The 26,815-nt window shown below is 40.7% G+C and overlaps 1 protein-coding gene across 11 annotated transcripts in view; it reads right to left on the bottom strand.

Annotated features, from left to right (window-relative positions):
• Window positions 1–1,320: 1,320 nt before the first annotated feature.
• Window positions 1,321–26,815, bottom strand: part of NDEL1 (nudE neurodevelopment protein 1 like 1) — a 47,628-nt gene continuing 22,133 nt past the window's right edge. For 3 of the 11 annotated variants that reach the window (XM_069603525.1, XM_069603523.1, XM_069603526.1), the window contains exons 2-10: window positions 25,546–25,643; window positions 24,287–24,440; window positions 23,256–23,404; window positions 21,140–21,276; window positions 17,626–17,799; window positions 14,961–15,052; window positions 8,982–9,133; window positions 5,842–5,876; window positions 1,321–2,539 (exon numbers count right to left, since the gene is read on the bottom strand). In XM_069603525.1, coding sequence (XP_069459626.1) covers window positions 2,532–2,539; window positions 5,842–5,876; window positions 8,982–9,133; window positions 14,961–15,052; window positions 17,626–17,799; window positions 21,140–21,276; window positions 23,256–23,404; window positions 24,287–24,440; window positions 25,546–25,631 — 987 coding nt within the window. In that variant the 5' untranslated portion in view covers window positions 25,632–25,643 and the 3' untranslated portion in view covers window positions 1,321–2,531. Of the gene's footprint in view, window positions 2,540–5,841; window positions 5,877–8,981; window positions 9,134–14,960; window positions 15,053–17,625; window positions 17,800–21,139; window positions 21,277–23,255; window positions 23,405–24,286; window positions 24,441–25,545; window positions 25,644–26,009; window positions 26,084–26,815 lie in introns of all 11 variants that reach the window. The other 8 variants (XM_069603516.1, XM_069603515.1, XM_069603517.1 and 5 more) reach the window with 3 other exon arrangements.

The raw sequence follows: 26,815 nt of genomic DNA, 5'->3' as shown, positions 1-26,815 counted from the left end.
AGGCAGCCTACTCCACCATGCTTTCACGGACCTGGCCTGCGCTCTCCTGGACCCAAAGCAGAAGTGGTGACATCAAAGAACAACACATAAGCACCACTCCCAGCCGTTGCCTGAATAACAACTGACAGAGTTGTCTGGTGAGATGATCCCAGGGGTCCGCAGCTGGGGAGGAACTGAGATGTCGCTGGGGAGCCAGGGACAAGGATTCAAGCTCCAGAACTCATCTTCGCTTTAACTAGAGCAGCTCTGTGCGTTGTGCTTTAGATGTGGGGCTCCTGCATAGAGATGGAGGTCTGACACCTCTGACCTCATCCAGCCCCTTCCATGATGGCCAGGAGAGAAGCTGGGAGACTGCCTGTCAGTGAGAGGCTTGGAGTTCTCAACTCTCAGCCAGCAGGGCTGGGCAGAGCGCACACACACACACACAGACACACACACAAGAGCGAGCATCTCTTATGGGTCAGCTTATGACAAAATCTCCAGGAACAACTCAGAGAAGCTATTCCTGCCGGCGAACTGACAGACAGAAGAAAAAAAATTTAATGTATCCTACACCTCAATGTTTATTCACTTAGAAACTGGAATCACTTAGTTTTCATTTACATATAGTTTTAAAATGACAAAAGCGATTCTGTTTATGCTCTTTGTGTAAGCAGAGCTCAGAATCTGACACAGTCGTACAGACCCCCAGAGTTTACTTGTTCCTTAAGTTCCATCAAGGGATGAGGAGAGAAGCCCAGACCCAAGTAACCTCTGATCCCAGAATACCAGCACGTTTTGTAAAAAGCAGCCCAACAAGAGGACTAGTCTCCTGGACCCACTGCAGTTACTCTAGGACTTAGCAAGTCGTCTCCTTCAAAGTCCAGGCCCTTCCTCCCAGAGGTCCACACAGGGCCAGGGCCATTCTCAGGCTACTCCCGGAAATCACAGCTAAGAGCAGAAACCAGAACCCACAGTCATCCTGAGGAATAAATTAACCACAAGGACGTATTGTACAACACAGGGAATACAGCCTGTATTCTACAGTAACTATTAATGGAATATAACTTAAAAACTGTGAACCACAATACTGTATTATCTGTAATTTGTGTAAAATTGGACCATACTTCAATTTTTTAAAAAAAAAGATAAAAATCAGCATGAAGACATCTGCTCAGCACATCAGACACATCACAAGGCCACAAGAATTTTCTATGCCTGGTTCTGTGGCTGCTGTCCATCTTGTGTCCAGTGTCAGAACAGAAGTGAACTTGGAACCTGGCTTCCACTCCGGCTCTTCTCTCGCAAGATGGCAGAAACCCAATAAAGCAACCTCAATCCTTTTTTTTTTTCTGTGAAATTTATTGTTTCCACATTAAAAGATTTTTTCGAGGGGAAGTATTTTTTTTAACCACATGATGATCCTATACAGCTGCCCGGAGTAGGACACCATCATAAGTCTTTAACATGCCATATGAGTTCTGAATAAATAAAAGCTACAAAGCCCAAGTTATATACAAATATCTTAGGCAATAATGTTTACAAACCTATGTACAATAAAACAAATGTAAACAGTAAATGCAGCATGAGAGTAATCAAAGGATGCACAGGGAGGACCACTTATGGTCAGTCTGCCCCCCGGAGCTGCCACCAGCCGGCCCCTGGAATCAGGCCATGCAACCTGACACAATGGGACAGGCCCTCCGGAGACAAAACAAAAGCGCTCTGAAGATGTCATTTCACTAAAGGACCAGAGAGCTGCCGAGAGGGCGGCCGCCCCCCCTCCCCCAAGTCTGAGCCAGTGGAGGAGGAGACGGCAGGGCCCAGCCCTGAGAGCACCCAGGCCCCAAAGCTCCTGCTATCTCAGACGGGCCTTTGTGGCTGCTCGGGGAGGCAAGTCTACGGAATGATAACTGAGAAAGTAAAACCAGAAGGTGCAGAAAATGCTCCCTAGTTCAGTGGCCTTCCTGACTCTTCACCATCCACAGGCCCAACCTGGGGGGTGGGGGGAACACATGATCATCAGCACTGGAGACGCTTGGCTGAGAGCTCAGGAGACCACAAGTTGACCTGATTTGGGGAAGAACTTCTAGAAGATCTGCAATGTCCTAAACACAACTAAATCCTATCGGTACAGCAGGGTGGGGCTAGGAGATGCTGTGATGAATGGGTACTTCTGCATCCAGTGACCGAGTAATACACGCATGTATCACCTTGTGACCCACAAAAGTGCAATCATGTGAAACCAACGGCACTACGGCGAGAAGAGAAAATAGCCAGTATTGATATCGCGCAGAGTCCTGGGGCCGGACTGGGCCCAGCAGCCGCCACTGCATGCAGCCTGCCCTCTGCCAGCCGTGGGGAGGCGGGCGGAGGGGCACGAGCTGGGCCCAGGCACCGAGGGGTGAGGCGTGGGTGTCCTGGTGCTTGGAGGGGGGCAGGAGCCCCCATCTGGAGGCCGGGCACTCACACACTGAGTGGCAGCATACCCGGTGCTGACGACGGGCGCGAGGAGCCCAGACCAGGAGGAGGAGGAGCTGGGTCAAAGCCGTTTACTGCCCTGTGGGGGTGACCAGAGCGGAGAAGGGAAGGGGAAGAGAAAAAGATTGTCATTTAAAATCACTCGACACACAGCATAATTCATCTGCTCTCTACAAGTATTCCTTTTCCTGGCCCCAAGGAGAATCCTGATGGCCCAAAGGAGAGCACAGCATCGAGCACCCCAGTCCCACAGCAACGGGATGACTCTCTTCTCGGCAACCTCATCACACTGGCCACGGTGGCTGCAGCCCTGACTCACTTCCCAACAGAGCAGGTTAAATGTCTACCAGCAGGGAACCAGCTAAAAAGTGTACAACCCGTGAAATATTACATGGCCTTTAAAAATACATTTCAGAGTTCTTAACAGCATGGGAAATATTCCGAATGCAATTAATGCTAGGTGGAAAAAGCAGCAGGTTACCAAACTGGATATGCTCAACAGTATGAAGAAAAAAATTAATAGCATACGTTCTGGGCTATAACCCCTTATATAGCTAGACACTGCTATCCACAGAGCTAAACCTAGAATGTGTGAGGATGCGGGCACTCATACACACTCACATATATCATAAAAGCAAAATTTAACAGTAGTTACTTTTCTTCCCTCTGAGTTGTGGGTAAATTTTATCTACTACTTTGTACTTTTTTGTTTCCCAAATCTCCTACAATGTACATGAATATCTTAAATAAGGGGGAGAAAAATAACTTTTTTAGATGGTTCAGCAAGCAAGCCAGATGGGGATGCTTCTCTGCAGGCTCAGGAGACACCAGCCCCACCCACACAAGTGCCCGCAGCCAGGACCCTGCCCCGCCCCAGCCACCGGGCAGTGCAGCCGCAGGAAGGCGTGAGGGAGAGCGTGCAAGGCCTGGAACCCCTCTCAGGAAGCCACTGCAGCCCTTCCGTACTGAAAAACTTCCTAGGGAAATGGGTCTCATTCACAGCCTGGGAGATGCAGCCAACTGTAAGGGGCCGAACTGCCCCACACATGCCCACCACTGTCCGCACTGGCCTACTCATCTGAGGGGCCCAGGGAGTTGAATATATAGACTCATGGACACAGATTCTCTGAAACAAAACAAAACACAGACACACATTCGCCACCAAGATGACGGTTTCATACACTGCGGAAGTGAGGGTAATCTCATGGAGAAACAGGCATGCAAAGAGACTGGACTAATGACCCTCGACTACTCTGAAGAAACAGTGCACATCTGAAGAAACTAATCTGAGTGTAGGTTTTGAGTTGGAAATCAAGCCTCCTACACAGGCCAAGAGCAATGGGAGGGGCTCTGACAAGGGTTCTCTCTCCCCACCTCAGTGATGCACACTCAGAATTTTCTCTTCTCTCTTTGGGTTGGGGAGGTCTGATCTTTGAGCTTCATCACATTTGAAAACTTGAAATCATCCCTCTCCATCCTGCCAAAACTAAGTGCCTGTCCCTCTTTTCTGGAGACAGAGACTCTATATGCCATTGTTGCGCTCGCAGAAGCAGCCATTTGTCTGTCATTTGTTTGCTTGGTCCCCGAGTCCCGATGCCTGCCTCTCCTAGAACCTCAGGGAGAACTAGGCAGCCTCACAAAGAGCTTCAGCCCTGAACACTGACCATCAGATTCCCAGCCTGTCAGAGCATGGCAGCAGGCATGGCTAGACAGCCCCCAAAACTTGGCAGAAGGAAGCACTGCTGGGTACCGAGAAGAACCTAACCCCTGTTCCAAAGGGCGGGCAAAAGCAGCAAATTTGAGGATGGCCCCACATGTAGGTTTAGAACTGAGCTTTCTGCATTTTCAAGCACAATGGACCTTTAAAGAATGTCAAGTTCATCCCCACTGTTATATTGCCAAGGAAATAAAAACAGAAGGTCCACTGTTCACCAAGCTCACCCCGTGAGCCTGTCACTGGGGACCTGGGCTCACAACCTGCCTCCGCATACCCAGGCCAGCATCCTTTCCCAGCCTTCTCCCACCCAAGGACGTCCGAGAAGCTCCACGAGCAACCCACTTGGTGCTCCCAATGCGGGTCAGCTCTAATAGGAAAAATACACAGTGCAATCCAAAATATGAAAAGAAACGAAGAAACTAAGTAAGTAGCTTCCCTGTGTGGCTGGAAATGGGAATTCTGACTCTGAAAGTTGGGTGGAAGAGAGAACAACAATCCAGCAGGGTTCTCACTAAGACTTCTCTGAGTTAAGAAGTAATAAGTAAAAGACCAGAAGGAAGCTGAACCCAGAGGGAGAATTCTCAGTCTAGTGAAGTCCCTTGAGGGAACTGAAAAGTGTGCAATAAGGAAAGGTTTCTGAGAGAAGAAACACCTCCATACTCAACACATTTGGTCTCAGGGAGCAGCCAAAAAGCCGAAGGGAAATGTCCCAGTGGACAACACAGGACCGAACGGAGAAAGAATGGGCAAAGATGGAGATACAGATCTGGAAATCATCTATGTAAAAAGGGTTCCAGAAGCTATGAAATTTCATGATCTTACCATGAAAATCTAGTTTAAGAGTCTGAAAAATAGAAAACCCAGCTAAGACAAGGAATGAAGGTCAGTTGTAAATGGCCAACAGAAGAACTAAAAGAAGGGTTCAGAAGCTGGTCGGGAGGACAATAAAATTAACACAATATAGATAAAGCCTGGGGACTAAATCTGCCAGAGCAAGAACAGTTCACCTGAGAGGGCAGGAGAAAAAAGGAACAGAGGCGCTACAGCTAGTTCAGGAGAGGAGACAGGCCACCTCCAGACCCGTCCATCCAGTTAGAAGGAGAAATGGAAGCCCAGCGTAGCTCCAGTCCTCAGCCCAGGCTCCGCAACTGAAACATACGTTCCTCAAAAGGAAGGTAGATTTTACACACACGTCCCCAGCTACCACTCCACTTTCCTGAGGAACACAAGCATGAGCACAGAGGTGAGGCCCCACACAGCAAGAATCCACTATCACCAGTGCTGAGAAAACAGAAGACACGGGTAACAGGAAGCACCCCAGGCCCATGGAGGCAGTCAAATGTGGTCCCAGAGCCTGGCAGTGACCCTGATCCCCACCCCAGACTGCTGGTGTCCTCTCTACAGCACCCTGTACAGGAGTACATCAGCCCATTCACAACCGCCCCGGGACCACTACCAATTGCTTGTTTTTGTTTGCACAGCTGAACTAGAAATAATGTACACAGTCAAACCAAACAAGAACTTGCAAGTTCACTCATGGGCTGGAAGCTGGTTAAAGCAGAGTCAGCCCCATGCAGTTAGTAAACCCATTTGTTAATGTGAATGCGTCTTCCACCACACACCATGATTAAGAATGAAAGAGCACAGCAAACAAATTCAGTTACCCATGAACAACGTGGGAAATATGACTTTTTCTTGCCTAATAAAAAAAGGAAAAAACATTAAACAGTAATAAAATACTATTTTCACACTATGCCCTAAAATTTGTCTACGCTCACCTACAAACAGCCTGAAAGAAATCACGCTGGCTTACAAAATTAGGGCAGAAGAAACTAAACAAAAGCTATGGAGGAAAAAGAACATTTTGGGGGGAACTCAAGTAGCTGTGCTACCTGTGAACTAGCATCTTTATGGATGAGTGATGTGAACAGCTGGTACAGGTTGGAGGAAGCAAAGCAACACGGAGAAACAGGCCCAGCGACCCACATTTTAGGAACTGGTGACATCAACACAGACTAGATAAAATCCTGACTCCAAGAAGCCCTCCACTAACCAGAACTTACACTGTAGTTTCAGAACCCATAAAGCAATATATAACAAGAAGGCTTTATGTTTATGTGGTCAAGACTCACCCCATCTGAGGATTCTGTGGGAGGCAAGAGGGCACAGTGCATACATGTACACTCACATACTTGCACACGCATGCAAACCAACTCTCCCAAACAACGTTTCTGTGGGCTCCTAGGAGCGTCAGGAAAACTACAGTTAACAGTGCCACAGACAGACTCCTTAGGAGTGAGAGGCATGCCAGGCAACTTCTGGAGCCAAAGGTTTTTTCTCCAATGAAAAGCTTCTTCTCATGCTGAAACTGCAACCTACGCTTCTACCAGAACTGGCACTTTTTCTTTCAACCAGTTAGATGCAATAATGGCTTTGGGAGTGGGGATATTTACCCCTTCCTTTTGCAGCAGGTATAAGCCATCATGGTTTTTATCTAGTGGCTAGGTCAGCAGGAAGGAAGGCCAGAGGTAAAAAGCCAGGCAGGTCAGAAAGTAGCCAAAATCAAAGCAAAGGATCAAGGAAGTAAGAACACTGCAAAACCCACATAAGAGTTATCCTCAGGAAGACGGCAACTAGATACACACAACTCAAGCAATAATAGGTTCATATTTGAGTGTGCATATACCATTTGTTTACCATACCAACTCAACACTTAAGAAAAGGCCAGTCCACAAAAAATATTTATTGTTAATAGAGTAAAATTAAAAATCTGTACTATTTAATCAGGTCCTCCACAATCCTAAACACCATCTGTATCTATTTCTATCAAGAAGCATATTTCCAGGTTCAGTTCAGGACATAAAGCCTATCCTACACCTAGGATCTTCAGGGGCTCTGTCACAGTGCCCAGGGCCCCTCCTGGTTTCAGGTGACCCTGAATCCTCTCCCATCTGCCTAGACTGGGTTCCTCTCTGGGCAATCACTGCCCTGGTAAGAAGACAGAATGGTGAGCCTGAACTGATGATATTATGCCTCCTTCGTCATGACTGTTCTAAGGACTATTTTTTCGCAAAGGCATCTGCCAGATCAATCTATTTACAGTTTTGCCTCTTCTTACATCACAAGGGGCCTACGGCCCATAAGAAATAGTCCAGACAGATGAATAACTACTGTTTAGAAGTAGCTATAAGCTCCAGGAAAAATCATTAGGCACTATTTCCAACACTCAGGAAGACTTCCTTAAACTTTCGCTGTATTGTTCTCGGAAAATGCTACATCTAATGTAAATATATCTACCTTTTTATTTCACACTTTCCATTACAGTATAAAAATGGCACTCCTCAAGGCTGCCTGAAACTCCTAAACCTAAGGAATATTAATTTTATTCCTACCACCACTGGGGAGCCCCAATGGTTAGAATAAAACTCTGATTTATATGTTGACATTTTAGAATGGGCTTTTAATGTAATGTGTATAAAGAAAGCCCTGATTTATATATTATTTGAGAATATGCTCCCTAATGAAATACACGTACTTTGAGGTAGAATTCTTGAGGGAGAAAGAGAAACCAGAATACTCCACTCCACAAGGACGAACAACAAAAAGCTTTAAAGAGTGGACTACATATCAAATCAGGTCCCCCACTGGGGGAGAATGGGCGTATGTATATGTATGGTCCAGTCCCTTTGCTGTCCACCTAAAACTATCACAACACTGTTACTCGGCTATAGTCCAGTATAAAATAAATTTAAAACAATCAGGTTCTCTACAAATGTACCACCGTCACTGAGGAAAGCAGAAAATACAAATTCCTTTAGGTAACTAGGAAGATTTCTATATTGCTTTCACAGAACAAGGACCTATGGCCCCTCTAACTCAAAGCAGAGACACAGACCACTGGTGCCTCAGCTAACTCCACTGCCAGCCACCTTAAGTCCCAAGGTCAGCATTCCAGACCACAGGCTCTAACCAGTTACCTAGACCAAGGCACACCCATACAACAGTATAACCATGCAGTGTTTTGTGGTTTTTTCCCTTTAATTGAAGCAGAACAATATGTACTGACATGGAAAGCTACTGGCAGTATCAGTCACCATAGGCATGTTGCAAGCAGTATTTAAGGTATCTCATAAGTTTTTAAAAGCAGAGCAGATGCATAAGATGATTTTACGTGCTTAACTGTATAGATGAATACATGAATAACTGTAAAGATGCAAAAATAGTGTGAAAACAGATGACATGTATTTTTACTTTATATATTCTGCACCAAAAATTTTTTTGCATTAATAATGTATTGCTGCTTTAATCTTATGACAATTTTTTAATTCTCAATTCCCCCCAAAATATCTTCACATCCTACAAAACTTTTTCTGTCCTAAGCTGTACTTGATCCAGTGGTCTTATATTTTTTCTAAAATCTTCAGACAGAAGGTTTGTTGAAGAGTTCACACATAATGTGATCACCATGTTCTCTTCTACTCTTAGCAAATATTTGCCAAGATAGTCTACTATCCTGGAAGCACCTTGAGAAAACACAAAGACCATATCACATTCATCTTTAATCCCTGGCTGCCTTTCAGAGTCTGCTTCCCAGGACAGAAGCTTCAGAGTCAGGGTTCCCAGGGCAACAGACTCCATGGGGACTAGAAGACAATAACAGACTTCACATCCCCTAAGATCTGAATGATAACACTTCATTCAGGTAGATTTATCAAACTGACTTTATCTTTTCGAAGTTCAATAAACTCAATAATATGCAACTTCACTAACCCAAAAATTAACATTTAGAATTTCCAAAACTTACCCTTTGTCGAAGAAAGACGTGTGCCCTGACCGAGAGAACTTCGTGCCATTGCTATTCATCACCCCACAGTTAACATTCCCTGAAATATAGGATTTTCGTGATGCTTGGTCCTTTGCAAAATTCCTGCAAGCTGCTAATTTGGATTCTAAAGCCTAAAAAGGAAGAAGGAATGATTAGGTTGTCAAAATAGTAGCTGCACATAAAAATTTGCATTTCAAACCATTTCTATTTCAAGACTCAAACTTTATTCTCTCAGTTGGTAATGGTGGCTATTTAAGCCATTATCAATCACCTTTCTAGTAGGAAAAAGGGATATTCACGCTGGCTCCCTTTCTAATGAACTCAGAATACTTATCCCTCTCGGTATTATTGAGGGATACAGATATAATCCTCATTTTACAACTAAGAGAAACATGGCATAGTAGATAGAGATGGATCCCAGGTCCCTTGGCCCTAATCCACTGTTTTCCCTCTGACCTCTGGACTGCTGGTTGGCTGGTTGGATGTGTGCATATGTTTTGGAAGCAAACATTACAAAAAACGCAAAAACATCAATTGAGGACTTTTTAAAGCGGCCAATTCTTTCTTCAGGGCTTCACGTTAGTTTCTAGTGTATCAGAATGGATAAGTGCATTTACAATGCCTCATGTGAAGTTAAATTCTATTCTACTTCTGATAGCACACTGTAAAATGTCTATACCCTCTGCCTATAATTAAATAATTCATTTGAAAATGACACCAGCCCTTTAGCATTTACCTCTAAATTGAGTGCCTGCTTAGCACCTGTCACCACAACACCTGGCCAGTGCCAGCCTCTACAAACCAACAGATGACACAAAGAGAAGTTTCCCATCAATTTCCATCACACACAAGTATCACTAACTCCCTCTTCCCACAAACACTTTGCCAAATCAAACCCCTCTCCTTGCAAAAGAGAGAGAGAGAAGGAAGGGGATTATAATCCATGAGGGAAAAAAAAGGGCAAAGAACACGCCAATCCTATTATCCTTGACACTAAGGGATTTGGAATGCACTGGTAAATTAAATCCACAGCTAAAATATTTCACTCTGAGAACCATCCTCCCATAATTTCAATAAAAGCTATTAAGAAACAGCAACAAAAACAGACTGAAACTTCCTTCTCTTTTCCTTTCCTAAAACACCACCATGACTCAGTAAAATAACAAAAGAAGGAAAAGAGGTTGGATAAGCTCTAAATAAGCATTTTTTCAGCATCTTATTAAACAGACACATACACAGTAAAAATTGAGAGCCATTAACTTCCTATATTCAAAACATTCTTTCAGATATTAGATGAGGATCTATCATATAATAGGCACAAGTTGTATCTGAGGCATCAGTGAGACAACCTAATACAAGTACTGGGCCTGGCACTCAAAAACAATGGCCTAGAAATCAGATTTAAGACAATATCCACACCAAGTAGGAGATGAAATCATGGCTGTGAAGGAGATAATCAGAAAATTAAGGTCAGAACTACTCTGAGTAAAGTCAATACTGAAAGGGCAGGCAGATGAAAGGGCAACAAGATGACAAAGAAGAACGGGCAGGAAGACGCAAGGCAGACATGACACATCATCAGAAGAGCAGAGGAAAGTAGGCATTTCAAAAAAAAAAAGTCAGTATTGAACGTTCAAGTAAAATGAGGATAGAGCAGCATCCACTGGATTTGACAGCGCTGAAATCATCAATGAGCAACTTGAGTGGAGTGAGTGGGAAACAAGAACCCAGACAAGGCTAGCTGGGGAGCAAGTATGCCGTCACAAATATTAACAATAAACACATGGAGACAAGCTCTCAGAAGCTTGGCTGGGAAGGAAAGAGACAAACTGAAAGTTAAAGAGGGACACAGGGTAGAAGGAAAGAATAACGGCTTTTATTTTTGCTTTTAAGGTTAAAAAATTGTGTAATGTGTAATAAATAAATGTTAGATATAAAGTAGGTATATCTAACATTTATATATATCACACATTCAGTTCACTTCTGTCGCTCAGTCGTGTCCGATTCTTTGCGACCCCATGAACCACAGCACACCAGGCCTCCCTGTCCATCACCAACTCCTGGAGTTCACTCAAACTCATGTCCATTGAGTCAGTGATGCCATCCAGCCATCTCATCCTCTGTCTTCCCCTTCTCCCACCTTCAATCTTTCCCAGCATCAGGGTCTTTTCAAATGAGTCAGTTCTTCACATCAGGTGGCCAAAGTATTGGAGCTTCAGACTCAGCATCAGTTCTTCCAATGAATATTCAGGACTGATTTCCTTTAGGATGGACTGGCTGGATCTCCTTGCAGTTCAAAGGACTCTCCAGAGTCTTCTCCAACACCACAGTTCAAAAGCATCAATTCTTCTGCGCTCAGCTTTCTTTATAGTCCAACTCTCAAACCCATACATGACTACTGGAAAAACCATAGCCTTGACTAGACGGACCTTTGCTGACAACGTAATGTCTCTGCTTTTCACTATGCTGTCTAGGTTGGTCGTAACTTTCCTTCCAGGGAGTAAGAGTCTTTTAATTTCATGGCTGCAGTCACCATCTGCAGTTATTTTGGAGCCCAAAGATATAAAGTCAGCCACTGTTTCCAGCCAGCTTTTTCACTCTCCTCTTTCACTTTCAACAAGAGGCTCTTTAGTTCTTCACTTCCTGTGTATCTGAGGTTATCGATATTTCTCCCGGCAACTTTGATTCCAGCTTATGCTTCATCCAGCACATATTACACATTACACAGAGGAAACAGATCGAATTGCCAACATCCACTGGATCACAGAAAAAGCATGAGAGTTCCAGAAAAACATCTACTTCTGCTTTATTGACTACACCAAAGCCTCCTGTGAAGAATTCTTAAAGACATGGGAATACCAGATCACCTTACTTACCTCCTGAGAAATCTACATGCAGGTCAAGAAGTTAACAGAACCAGACATGGAACAACAGACTGACCAAACTGGGAAAGAACTACGTCAAGGCTGTACATTGTCATCCTGCTTAACTTATATGCAGTGTACATCATGTGAAATGCCGGGCGGGATGAAGCACAAGCTGGAATCAACATTGTTGGGAGAAATATCAATAACCTCAGATACCCAGATGACAACACCCTTATGGCAGAAAGCGAAGAGGAACTAAAGAGCCTCTTGATGAAAGTGAAAGAGGAGAGTGAAAAAGCTGGCTTAAAACTCAACATTTAAAAAACTAAGATCACGGCATCTGGGCCCATCACTTCATGGCAAATAGATGGGAAAACAGTGGAAACAATGACAGCTGAAGCTCCAATACTTCGGTCACCTGATGTGAAGAACTGACTCACTGGAAAAGACCCTGATGCTGGGAAAGATTGAGGGCATGAGAAGAGGATGACACAGGATGAGCTGGCTGGATGGCATCACTGACTCAATGGACATGAGTTTGAGCAAGCTTTGGGAGTTGGTGATGGAAAGGGAGGCCTGGCATGCTGCAGTCCATGGGCTCGCAAAGAGTCGGACACCACTGAGCAACTGAACTGAAATATATATTTATATTACATTATGGTATACATAAACATTGCACATAAATATTAAAATATATGGTAAAAGGCTGAAGATACAGGAGATATAAAGATGACAAGGCAATGAGATGCAAAGCACAGAGGGACAAAATTAGCCGTGAGCAGGAATGTGATACTTTCACCACTGAGACACAAAGGAAGAACAGAGGTAGTGAGGAGAGTACTAAAAGAAGGAAAGTGAAGAAAACGAAGCGTAAATAGACAGCCTTGATTTCTCAGTGGAAGAGGATGTCAGAGGGGGAAGGGGCTCCCAGGTGAAGTCAGTGGCAAAACAGGGCAAAGAAGTAGGGGATGAAACATTCATAAAAGTACACAGGGGCTGGTGGAGAATGGCAGAAATTCTAACGACACCCTAAAAGACAAACCGTCTGCTGAACGGGTAAACAATGCAAGGACTCTGAGTTCAACTTTCATGCACCATTTATGAATAAATTACTTAAGGTACTAAGGCAAAACAGGGAACAAAAGAAAGATGACAACAGAGGTCCAGGAATAAATAGACAGAACTAACCTACGAGTATAATGAAGAGAAATTTGAGGATGACAGCATGCTGCCACCCTAGCAGCACATCAGAGCACTCGGCAAACAGTGTAAGAAGCCGGAAGATACAACATACAGCAAAGTAAGTGTATGTTTCTTCTCTCCACAGTGAAAAAATAATAATAATCAGAAATGCTAAGAACCATGAACAAAAATATCCACTGATACACAAGTTATAAATGCATACAAAGGCTGAGTGCAATTTTTAAAAATGAAAATGGCTTAATCTGTTGAAATGACAAGATTTCAAGAGCTTTTTTCTTTTTATTGTGATTTGGTAAAAACTGTTTTGCAGTGAAAATAATAAGATAGCCAGTTTTTAAAAATGTCAAAAAGGCATACATGTCAGCTATGACACAGACACAAGAAAAAAATCTATTAATAATATGCTTCTGAGTAAAATAACAGATAAAGAACAAAATGCCTGAAACATCTGTTGAGTACTGTAAGTAAAATGGCCCTAGAGCCTAGCTCCTCCTCTATGATTCTGCAGGAAATAACACACAGGTGGGCATAATATTGTAGGTGCTATTGACTAATTTTCAGCACTACTAATGGAGAGTTCAAGAAGGGACAGACTTTAAATAAAGTTACAAAAATAACCAAGAAAAATTTTAAAATTAGGAGGAGTAAAGTTATTTTTTTTCTTAAAGTTGATAAGACACTGAAAAGCAATATTATGTCAAATTATAGTAACAAATAGGTTAAACTATTACAACACAATTTTTACAATAGGTTTAAAAAAAAGATTATGGTAGGAGTGAAGGAAGACTATTCTATGTGCTGTATAAGTGATGTGTGCACATGACTTGTTACAGCAACTTTAAAATGCAAAGTTATTGATGGTCAGAAAATAATTTTATGAGCCAGAAAAGGTAAACATAGGATCTCATATCTTGGCCTCCCCTTTCTTCTTTATATAAAGTAGTATATAATTTCTGCTTTCTTTGGAGTCTCTCTCACACACACACACACACACACACACTCACATAAGTAAGTGAAAGGGCAGTGGAGAATTGGAACTTTCAGGGGTAGATTATTGATCATAGAAATAAGTCACTGAGAGAACCAGGAAACTGACTAAAGCTAGAAATTCTAAGTTTATACTGGCTTAAAAATCTACCAGGTTACATAAATGTTCCCAATGATCTTGATGCAAGAAAGAAGTCCAGTTGCTCGACTAATCCAACCTGCAGGTCTCCCCTATGACCAAAGAGACCAGGAGTCCAGAGTGACAGAGAAAGTGACCCATGGATCATAGATAAGTAGGAACCAAGTGAAAGCAAGAGATGACTAAAAAAAAAAATTACAGCAACTACTCTCAATGAGGTCAAAGAGTAGATATTATACAATGTAAAAAACTAAGTAGAAAACCAAGTTTAATATTCCAAAAGCCGAAATGTTCTGGAATGCAAGGTTAGAGCCAAGGAGATGGCACTCGAGTGAAGATGGCCAGGCAGCAGTGAGGTGGTGACCAAGAGCAGAAAAGTCATGCCATGAGCCAATGCAGAGTCCTCTGAAGAGAAAGCCAGGCGATGACCAGGAGGACAGCAGGCAAAGCACACAGCAGGATGAGGGAGGGATAAGACACACAGCAGGGCTTCAGAGAGCATGGGAGGAGTCAATGCTTCAGACAGCCAGCGGGAGCATGACAAGGGCCCGGCAGGGACTTGGGAGTTCTGTACCTCGACCTTCTGCAGAGACACTGGAAAGGCTGAGCCCAGAGGTGTTACCTGAACCAGTCTCAGGTGGTCAATGGATGCTCTTGCTTCTAAGCTTAATTATAGCCTTTACCTCACCCTCACTTCAAGGTAAGAAACAATTCAGTACCTTGGCAGCTGAAACACCTAGTGATAAATAATGAAATGCTTACCCCTACTTTCCGTAAGAGATCCCCCACGATGTTCAGTGCTGATATCCTAGCTGAAGGAGTCAGTGGACTGGTACCAAAACCGTTTGGTATAGCTAGAGAAAGGTAAAAGGCGAGTGATTACTCTGGCAACTCCCTTTACATTTGGGTTTTGTTTCAGTTTACAAAGCAGTATACACTCAATGAAAAATCAATATAATACTCTAAACTGTGGATATAGTATAAAGTGGAGATACCACAAATACGTTTAACCATTTTCCAAAGGATATTTAGGTTATATCCAATTTTTCATTATTATAAACAATGCTAAATGGACATATAACCTTAAAATACCTAGACAAGTATTTCTAGAGAAAAGGTTCCTAAAAATAGAACTGCTGAGTCAGAGGACATGCCCAAATTTTCACCTTAATAGTCTACTAAAATGCTCCCTAGGTTGTGTCAATGTTAGCAGCCCGTATGGTAGTGCTCTCAATAATAGCAGACATCTTTTTTTGTGTGTGCCCAACTTGATAGTCACTTTAACTTTTGTCTCCTTAAACCAAGAGTCATTTAAGTCTCTTTTTTTGGAAGTCATCTGTTTTATCTTCTGCACTTTTTCCTGCTGGGTTGTCTTTTCTTTAATCAGCCTTCAAGAGCACTTGTAACCTTGCTGGGTATAGATACACAGATAATCATCCTTTCTCTTATATATATTTCCCCATGTGACATTTATTTATTTTTGGCCACACTATGCAGTACATGAAACTTCCCCAACCAGAGATTAAACCTGTACTTCTGCAGTGGAAGCACAGAGTTTCAGTCACTGGACCGCCACGAAGTCCCAAAGGTCACAACTTTGTCTAACCACCCTCCTCCCTGCATCCTGAGTAATACATGGCACCTAACACATGCCCAATGTGATACAAAGTGCTATACTTTCCTTGGCAGGGATTTCTGGATCTTGTTCTTCCTATTCTACTCGAATTTTATATTTTCAGTATTATTAAATCTGTACTTTTATGGAAAGTTGTTTTAAATGGTTTTCGGAAACAGGCATCTTAACAATAAAATGCAATTACAGACAGACCACTTCAATCCTGCCACTGATTAGCTCTTCAATCCTGCCACTGATTTCTCTAACCGTCGGCTTCTCACTGTCTGTGTGCCAACTTCCTTGCAATGAAACAGCAGCTTTTAGGCCAGCGAAAGTTCATGCCATCAGTTCCAATCTAAAAATGTGTCTCTCTGGACAAATATTCTTGCCTTAGGCTTGACATATCTTCCTTCTGTGCCAGAGCAAGCTCTGTGTCCTATTGACACACCCATGAGGCTCCAGATAATTCCAATTAGTGCTTAGCTGAAGAATTTTCAGAACTTACCTGCATAATTCTAATTAGTAACATTTAAAAAAAAAACAGATCTTAAATGTTAATTCTCATATGCCACTAATTCTAAGGTCCTCAAAAATACAAGCAGCCATTCTGAAAAATGACAGCTTCGGATGCCTGCTGTAATCTATATACTGCTTACTCTGTATTCTCAGCAGCAAACTCAGCACATACTGCTGCAATCAGCAACAAAATTACACAGAACTTTTACATACCTTACTTCACCTCACCCTCATAAAAAGACCACAAAAAGGGTGAATTATCTACTCAAGGGCTTCTGAGCACTTAAGTATGGCCAACACAATTATAAACTGTTTAAATTTTTAATTCATTTTAATTAATAAAAATTTAAATAGTCACATTTGAGTGGCTACTGTACTGGGTAGCACAAATATGGAGATAAACGGAGGGCTAACTGTACTAACTGAAATTACTTCATAGCATTCTGAAAGATAAAATCCTGTATTTTAAAAAAGGGTAAGAAGAAAGTACAAGAGAGTGAAGCAGCTGAAATATGATCTGCAAGCTGCAACAACTAAATAAATCTCAATTAAGAGTTTCAGGGTTCCATTCTTAACGTTTTATCTAGTGGCTACTTAATCGTTTTTTTTGCTTATCTGGATTTTAAACAACACCTTGACTGATGGCAAAAGGAATATTTTTTACGCACTATTCAGCTATCAATAGTATGTCACCTATGAATGAATATGGCAGCTACTGAGGTATGTCATAGAATGGACATGCCCATCCAAGCCAACTTAGATGAGCCTGAACGGTAACTCAATGAGTCCCTGTACTTTTGGCTTCTAGTCGCCCATGATATGTTCAGTGGCAGGGCCCAGAAATAAAACTGCATTTAAATATGATCCCAAAACTTGTAACAAAGTGGCATAAACACAAAAAAGGACACACAACAGAAAAAAATTCAGTGTTAATAATAGTTGACTTTAAGCACTAAGACTGCAGATGAATTTTATTTTTTCTCTTGTTTATATTTTTATATTTTTCTACATGAACATGTGTTACTGCTATAATCAAATCAAATTTCCTTAAGATCTTCAACTTTTTTAAATTTCAATTTATTAAGCTGTTCTTACCTCAAATGTAGCTCTCACTTCACTGTTTCCTATATATGAGTGAGTGGTGTAGGAGAACAATTCCTTCTGTTTCATGTACAGCTAGACTAAACCAACCTTCAAACTAAAAAGACTGCTTAAACCTTAGAAACCCCTGCTTCATCAGCAAAGCCTCTTAGTTGATAATCAGCCATAGGTTCAGAAAGAAAAGACATTACAAACCTTTCGGTGAAGGAAAACTGTTCTCTGTTCCTTTGCCAACAGGGGTAGCTGGCAAAGAAAGTGATGCTTGGACAGCAGAATCCATCTTTTCGCAGTCCAGTGTTGGAGAACTGGGAGCTGATTTTCTAGTTACTTCCTGTTGTCTTTCCCGAACAGCTAGTTCTTGCCTTAAATCTGTAAAATGTTGCAAAGGTAGCAATATTCACTAGAGGGAGCAAATACATCAAGGAAAGTTACATCTGAGATGCTATAAAGACATTCTTCCTAAATTACTTCTCAAAAATGATTTTCATATTTAATAGTTTTTACTTCCAAGGGAATAAAAATGACAACCCTACTGTCTAAATGGTCATTTAGAATTTTCAAAATGCTATAAATGTAACAATTATTCTGCCTTTATGCAAAAATAAGGCAGAGTCTGAAGCAGAATGCACAGTCAACAGATACGACACAAATATAAGTATTCTTTACCAACTTATTTGCATTTATTTTGAAATGATGATGTAGTTTGGGGATTATTACAAGATCCATGAAGAGCAATTTTGTCATTTTTAATGGGTTAACATTCTTTTACCCATTTTCCTATGAAATATTTTGTTTTAGAAAGGAAGTCAAAATAGTTGCAAACTGCTTTCTGGTTTTCAAATATTTAATTTTTAACCTAAAATTAATGTTCTCTTTTCCTGTAATGCAACTGATCAATAGCAAGAATACTTGCTAACTGTATGATTCCACATATATAAGGCATCTAAAATGTAGCAGTTCTCCCTTATCTGAGGAGAGTATGTTCCAAGACCCCCAGCAGATGATTCACTGAACGAGACAGCAAAAAATGTCACCCTGTTACTCAGAATGGTGCACAATTTAAAAGTTAATGAATCGCTTATTTCTGGAATTTTCCACTTAATATTTGCAGACTGCAGCTGACCATGGGTTATTGAAAAACCCATGGAAAGCAAAACCATGGATAAGGGGGGACTACTGTAGTCGCACATAACAACAGAAAGTAGAACTGCAGTTGTCAGGGCTCAGGAAGGGAGAAATGGGGATTTGTTGTCCAATAGGCAAAGAGTTTCAATACTACAAGATGAAAAAATTCTAGAGGTCTACAAAACAATGTGAATATAGTTAACATTACTGACTTGTACCCTTAAAAATCATTAAGATGATAAATTTTGTTACTTTTAACCACAACTGTAAATTTTAGAATAGGATAAAGTTAATATTTTATACATTATATAAATTATGAGAAGTTCTTCAAATGAATAAAGCCCCCCAAAAAAGGAAGTCATTAAAAAAATTTTTATTGGCTGCACAGTTTGTGGGATCTTAGTTCCCTGACCTGGGATCAAACCTAGCCCCCTAGCAGTGAGACCTGAGTCCTAACCACTGGACTGCAAGAGAATTCCTGAAAAAACAATTTTTAAAAGACCCAATAAACAGACGAAAAGTTTTCACAAGTACCAACCAAAAAACTACAAATTAAAAGCAAGGTGATATTAGACAAGAAGTTTGAGATGGACATGTACACACTGCTATATTTTAAAAGGATAATCAACAATAACCTACTGTAGAGTACATGGAACTTTGCTCAGTGTTATGTGGCAGCCTGGATGGGAGGCGGGTTTGGGGGAGAACGGATATATGTATTATATGGCTGAGTCCCTTTGCTGTTCATCTGAAACTGTCACATTGTTATTCAGCTAAACCTCAGTACAAAATAAAAAGTTTAAAATAATAAATAAAATTTTAAAAACTTAAAAAAAACAAATCAAACAATGTGATATTGGGAATTCCCTGGTAGTCCAGTTGTTAGGACTCCTCACTTTCACCATCAAGGGCTCGGGTTCAAGCCCTGGTTGGGGAACTAAGACAGCACAACCAAAAATTTTTTTTTAATTTAAAAATAAATAAAAACAATGTAATATCAATTTTCAAACAATTTTTAAATTTACAATACTAGAAAACAGTATTCACAATACTAGTGAACAGTGTGAGGACGACTGAGAGGCTTCTCAATCACTACCAAAGTAAAGGTACCCAAAAAGTAATTTAGGAGCATCTGTTACAACCATTAAAGACACTTATATTCTTTGCTATTTCTAAGAATCTAGTCTAAGAAAATCAAAGATACCCCCAAATAGTATGTACAAGGACTTTATTTACAGCACTATGTATAGCAAAAATGTAACTTCCAATAACAAAGGACCTATTAAGGAGTGAAAAAAAAAAAACATGGTTCAATTATATAAAGGAAGAAAACAAACAGGTATGCTTATGTATAGTTATAAGAAGACTGGAAAGACACCAAACTTTGGTGAATTCTCTCAAGGTAAAGAGATTAACAGTGACTTTTAGCTTCTTCTTTACAATGCTCTGTATTCTAACATGCATAAAAGGAAAAAAGAGGGAGGGAAGGAAAATTTTAAAAGAAAGTATATATTCACTATATGTATTATACACACATATACTGCAATATACACTGAAGAATTGATGCTTCTGAACTGTGGTGTTAGAGAAGACTCTTGAGAGTCCTTTGGACAGCAAGTAGATCCAACCAGTCCATCCTACAGGAAATCAGTCCTGAATATTCATTGGAAGGTTAGCTCCAATACTTTGGCCACCTGATGCAAAGAACTGACTCACTGGAAAAGACCCTAATGCTGGGAAAGATTGAAGCCGGGAGAATGGGATAACAGAGGATGAGATGGTTGGATGGCATCACCGACTCAGTGGACATGAGTCTGAGTAAGCTACAGGAGTTGGTGATGGACAGGGAAGCCTGGAGTGCTGCAATCCATGGTGTTGCGAGGAGGTGGACATAACTGAGCTGAACTGATACTGCAATATGCACACATATATAATGCTGCTACTGCTAAGTCGCTTCAGTCGTGTCCGACTCTATGTGACCCCACAGACGGCAGCCCACCAGGCTCCCCCGTCCCTGGGATTCTCCAGGCAAGAATGCTGGAGTGGGTTGCCACTTCCTTCTCCAATGCGTGAAAGTGAAGTCGCTCAGTCGTGTCTGACTCTTAGCGACCCCATGGACTGCAGCCTACCAGGCTCCTCCATCCATGGGATTTTCCAGGCAAGAGTACTGGAGTGGGGTGCCATTGCCTTCTCCGATATATAATGCTATTATGTGCCTAACACAAAATTATTTAGGTACAAGGAAAAGGAAAAAATCCAAATAAAGCAAGCAGTATCTGCACAGTGGTGATGACTAAGACTTTGGGAAACAGACCAGGTCTGAATCCCAACTGACAAGCTAGAAGACCTTGGACAAAACCCAAACTTACTGTGCCTCGGTTTTCTAACCTATAAAATGGGTATAATAATACCTACCTCCTAGAGTTGATGATATAGCTATTAAGTCAACAGACTAAAAGTACATGGCATAGTGTCTGACCAAAGCATACAAATGAATAGCTTTAAAAAGTTGATCCTGAAGCAAGCTTAGCACTCTGGCTTAGGGACAGTAAGTGATAAATATTTTTTAAGTTATAAATTTTACCTCTTGCTTCATCCTTTAACCTCTGCACAGAGACCAACAAAGATTCCTTTTCATCAAGTTCACTTTCTAAGAATGCATTTCGTTCAATGGCTTGATTTAGCCTTTGTTCAAAGTCTTCCAGTGAAACTATTGTTGCCCTAAAAAAAAAAAATTAGAGTCCAGGAATTAAACAAATAATGTGCAACTAGCTACTACAAAAGGAAACAGTCAGTTTATCTCGTGCTACTTCCTGACCTAGAAAGCCTGGCCCAGCTGAAAGAAAATGATTTCACCCCTTCTGACCTCTGGTGCGTTTACTGTCTCTATTATCATTTGGCCATTCAATATATTCTTTTCTTTTATATTCCTATCTAAAGTCCTTCAAGTTTCTTAAAGACAGGCTACTTATTATACAAGTTCTATCTCCCCACTGGATTTTAAACATGTTTCAATGAAGTTTACACATTTTCAGGAAGAAAACTGTTCAGCGATTTCAGAGTATGTAAGAATATGTAAAAATGTACTAAGAATTTGTTTAAAACACAGTCCCAGGTCCCCATCCACATACTTTCTTCCTATCAACCCTTTTCTTCTTCCTGCATTTCTCATTTATTCAGCAAACACTGACAGGTACCTACTATGTGCCCTCCATCCACTATGTGCTAACTGGCTACAGAATTAAAATTTCCTAACCTCAAGTTAGAACTCTCAATGCCATGTCCAATTTTCCCAAGTCCTGTCAACTGTCTCTCAGCTCCAATCTTTTACCCCAGGCTTAATTCTTCACCCATTCCTGGTGGCTCAGACAGTAAAGAATTTGCCTATAATGCAGAAGACCCAGGTTCGATCCCTGGGTTGGGAAGATCACCGGAGAAGGGAACGGCTACCCACTCCAGTATTCTTGCCTGGAGAGTCCCATGGACAGAGGAGCCTTGCAGGCTACAGTCCATGGGGTCACAAAGTCAGACACAACTGTGCCACGAACAAATCAAAACATCATCTGGGTTACTCCAAAATGGTCTTCCCATCTTCTCCTCCCTACTTCTAATTTCTCAGTAATATTTTTCAAATCGCAATCTGATAACACTCCTTTGTTTAAAAAACTCTTGAGAGTGCCCCTTTGCTTACAGAATGACTTTCAAACATAGCCAAGCACAAGGTTCTCCGCAACCTGGCCCCAAACACCTTCCAGTCTTATCTTGTTCAGCCAAACTGTCTTTTTTTTTTTTTAATTTTTTTTTTCTTTCTTTGTTTTCAGCCAAACTGTCTTTATGCACTTCAACTGAAGTAAAATATTTAAACACCTCATGCTCTTTTCCTGCCTCTCTGCCTTTGAATCTCTCTCTTCATCAGTTAACATCTACTTTTTGCAGACCCAGCTTCCCCAGTTACTAAGGGTAGTTGAGCGGCTCCCTTCTCTATTCCCTGGAGCAGCTTGTACATTCTTTGTATTAATACCAGTGCTATCACATGGACTGTCCATATCTATCATGCCCAAGGGCAGTGGCAAACTTATCTTTGTATCCTCAACTCTAGCATCATGCCAAGCATTTCAGAATTACTCAAATATTAAGGAAAGAAATCTCAGACAATGACTGTAAAGTAATACAAATTACATTTGGGATGGTTAAGAAACAATGATAGATATATGAAATCTTGGCAAAGTAATAGCAGGTTCCTATAGGCTGTTCAGCAAAATCGTAATAGAAGCATTATTTCAAGAAAATTCATTGGTAAGTATTAAAACAGAAGAGAAAAGGAGTGAAAACTTAAGGACAGATCAGTTAGGAAATAACTGCAGGATTCAGGTATACAACATGAGGACCTTCAAAAAGTGTCATAATATTGAGAACACAGAGGGAAGACGGAGGAATGAATGAGTCCTTTTAAAGAAAAACCAACAGGATCCACAATGGTACATGAAAGGAGGAAAAAGGGAAAGAAAACTTCGAAGGGCATTATCTAGGGAGATAAGGATTTGGGGCAAGTTTCAATGTGAGGACTTACAGGTGACTTGAAATACCAAAAGGAATTGTTCTGGGACTAAGATTTAGGTAACTGGTTTAATCTAAAATAACTTTTTAATCACAGATTGCCAACTTCAGTTATTCTAACAATATGCACATCATTCACTTACCTTTTTGCTCGCTCCAGGTCATCATTGGCCTGTTCCAGTTCTCTTACATACTTATGTAACTGCTCCTTAATGGCCCGAGTCTGACTTAAATCATCTTCTAATACTGAGACCTGCTTGTAGCTCTGTGCATATTGATGTTCTAGCTTCTCCTGAAGGAGTGGGTATTATAGGAAGGAAAGAACGCATCATTAGCATATAGTTTTCTTTAATAAAGCAAGTAACCCAAATAAGAGGCAGGTTGCGGAAGGATCCAAAAAATTCACCCACAATCTGATAGCACTCTTTTCTCCTTTTTACAATGGTAAAATGACACATTCATTCCCAGTGCTTTAATTCATATAATATTAGTCAATCACTTCTCTTAAAGAAATCTAATAATGATCTCTCTGAAAAGAGGTAAAATAGTAAAACTGTTGCCTTAATAACCTCTGGGTTCTCAGGCTGAATGCAGCCCAGGGTAAACACAAAGCAGCTGAGTGACAGAGTTCAAATTTCTTACACCTTGCCTGCTCTAAACCTACCCCCTACCCAGACACAGGAACACCACTCAGGCATGTGATGAACAACAGCAAGAGAGGTTAACCCTTCTACTCCTGAAAATTCCTTGTTAGAAGGGAATTTTTAAAAATTAAACTCCAAAACTAAAGTGACCATAAACGATAATGAAATAAATATATGTGTCATACAAAGATAATTTTAAAGTACTACAGAATGAGCACTCTATCATAACAATCAAACAGCCTTTTTCTTCCAGGCAGTTTTTGACAATATAGAACTACAACATAATATTATAGAGCTAGGAACATTATAGCTAAAAGAATTGACAGCTACAGAGTTTTGAAGTGAATTTCTGAACTCTAAAACACCTTTGCCTTGGTTCCACAAAAACAAACAGTTCATGTCAAAAATTCACTTTAGGCCTTTTTACATGTTTATGTTGCCTGTTGCTCTTAAGCTCCACCTATAAGAATGTATTTCTCACTTTAACAAAACCCAGCCAAAAAGACACCAGCTTATACTGCCACAATTACCTTCAACGCTTCTACTTCATACTTCAGTCTTTGGTTATCAGCTTGCAAGTCTCTATTTCTCTGTTCAGCCTGTACTAATTGTGCCTCCAACTCTGCCTCTAATTCTCTGCTTCCTTCCTGGAATTCAACTAGCTCATCCCGAGCTTCCTGGAAGCTAGTCAGAAACAAAGTGGGAAAGATCAGTTATAGTAGAAACTGTAAGGATCGTCCTGAAGATGATTATATATCAATTCAAAAATTTTCACCTGAGTGTTATGCTACCATAAAATATACTAAACAATAAAGGCAATCTATTTTGCATCTCTTACTCTATACATTCAGGGTTCAATGAAATAAGTTATAAGCCATAAAAGGATTCACGTTTTATACACTCACCCCTGTCTTATTTAACATATTGACAAAGAAGCACATATGACTATCCACAAATCAGTTTTAACATTTAGATGTTTTTTCCAATATAATTGGTTTCCTCTGTAATTCTATTTAATTTTATGCATTAAAAATGTTATTCTGAGAAGGGTTCCGTAGATTTTCCCAGCCTAAAAAGGTATCTATGGCACAAAAAAAGGACTATGAAGTCTTGCCATAGACACACCTTCCATATAACTAGCATGATACAGTAACTGGCTTCAGCAATAATGAAATAGCAATAAAAGGTTTAATAAGTCTTAGTAAACTGCTAACCAAAGTAGGAAGATGTATATATACTTTAAAAAGATTTCATTTTAAAAAGAAATTTAAGTTTTATTACTTAAAAGATTACCTAAAAGTTCTCTCAAGTAACTGAAATAATTGAGATTTTCTAAAATACTCCATATACCCCCGAAACTCCTGTCCCTCCCTCAAAGCTTTGTTGGCTTCAGACACTGATAACACCTGCCCAAAGAGTCTGCCCTATGGAGTCCCAGACAGCTTATTAGAATCTCCAAAAGACCAAAAACATGAGGCAGAATCAGTGTACACCCAGCAAGCCAAAGATAGCCAAGAGCAATAAGCTTTCTAAAAGGAGGTAAGCTACCAGAAGAAATCATAAATGACACTGTTTTCTTACTATTTTAACAATTCAAGTAATGTAAGGTTTTACGGCACTTTATCTTAAATACAAGCAATGTTATTTTGTTATGATTATTTCTAGAATCCCAATCCTATACTAGAAACTCTAAATTTAGCTTTGTTAAAACAAAAGAAAAAAGAGCAAAAAGTTAGAGATTACGTATTCCAAATTCCTCTTCTAATTCTAGGATGCTTTCTGGCATTACCTTTGTTTATACTTCAAGGAAAGTTCCTTCCAATAAGCAGTTTCCTCCTTTAAACTTGAAAAATCTGGTATATCTTCACCATCCATGATCAAGAAAGCCTGAGAAATGTTAAAGAGGAAAATAAATTGAGAACATAGGAATCTTAGTAAACAGATAAAACCTGGGACAACACTCAATCTGCAGCATTCTGGAGGGAGTCAAACATGAAAGACTCTGAGGGGTTAACACACTATAAACTCAGTCACATAAATCACTTGGCTGCCCCACTTGCAGGGACCACCAACATCATGGACAGGCTCAGGAGAGGAGATGAACAAGGTCACGGAAGCCAGGTGAAGCACTTTTGGTGACAGCACTAGGTTTTGGGGTTGGCCCCACAGATCTGCCTGCAGCTGGTTTACCGCTAACTGATCTTCTGGGAATCAGGTGACAGAAAACAAGTTTATTATCAAAGCTGCTATTACCTGCATGTCCTTCTCTGTTGTATTGATACAACTGCTTCAAAACACCTGCTTGAAACATTTTATGCCAGGTGACCCTGCCAGGAGATCAAGCACATTCCCAATAATTTAAATCATTACATTTCTAAAAGTTAAGTCCCAAGCTTCCTCCATTAAAGTCCACTAATCCTAAAATTTCAATGTTATTTCATCTCGGTTCTTCTTCCAACGCATTCAGAGTGGGTGAAAAAGTATTTGCTTAGTTATTAACCCTGTATTTGGACTGACTACCTAAAATTCCCCATTGATTGTCAGGCCAAATAGAATACCAAAGACACTAGGCTTATCCCAGATTCACACCGAAGTGATTCAGTCTTACTTCCTCTACTTTATATTCCAGCAATACTGTTCAAAACTGTCCTAATGCACCATTCTGCTTCGGTCTGAATATTTTTCCTACCTGGAATGGCTCTCCTTCCTTGTGCATTTGGAAAGCTCCTATTTATCCTTTAAAAGCCAGCTGTCATCTTTTCCAGAAAGCATTTCCTGTCCTCATCAATACAGCACCAAAATCTCCCAGCATCTTGGCTACCTCTACGCATAAGATTACATGAATACACTTAACACATAGTAATACATTTGCTTATAACCGTGTCCCCTCTTAGGCTGTGTGTTATTCTTACTGATTTCAACTCCAGCACACTGCCTATACTATAGCTGATACTCAATAATATTTATTAAATTAAACCAAAATTGATTCAACCTAATCCAAAATGGGTAGTGAGAATTGAAGGCCAGCTTTAAAAGTAAATTAATACAACTTGGGAGTT

Source organism: Ovis canadensis, chromosome 11 (genome assembly GCF_042477335.2).
Source record: "Ovis canadensis isolate MfBH-ARS-UI-01 breed Bighorn chromosome 11, ARS-UI_OviCan_v2, whole genome shotgun sequence".
Taxonomy (NCBI): domain Eukaryota; kingdom Metazoa; phylum Chordata; class Mammalia; order Artiodactyla; family Bovidae; genus Ovis; species Ovis canadensis.
The sequence above is the reverse complement of the archived record's forward strand: the minus strand, read 5'-3'. Positions and strand labels throughout refer to the sequence as shown.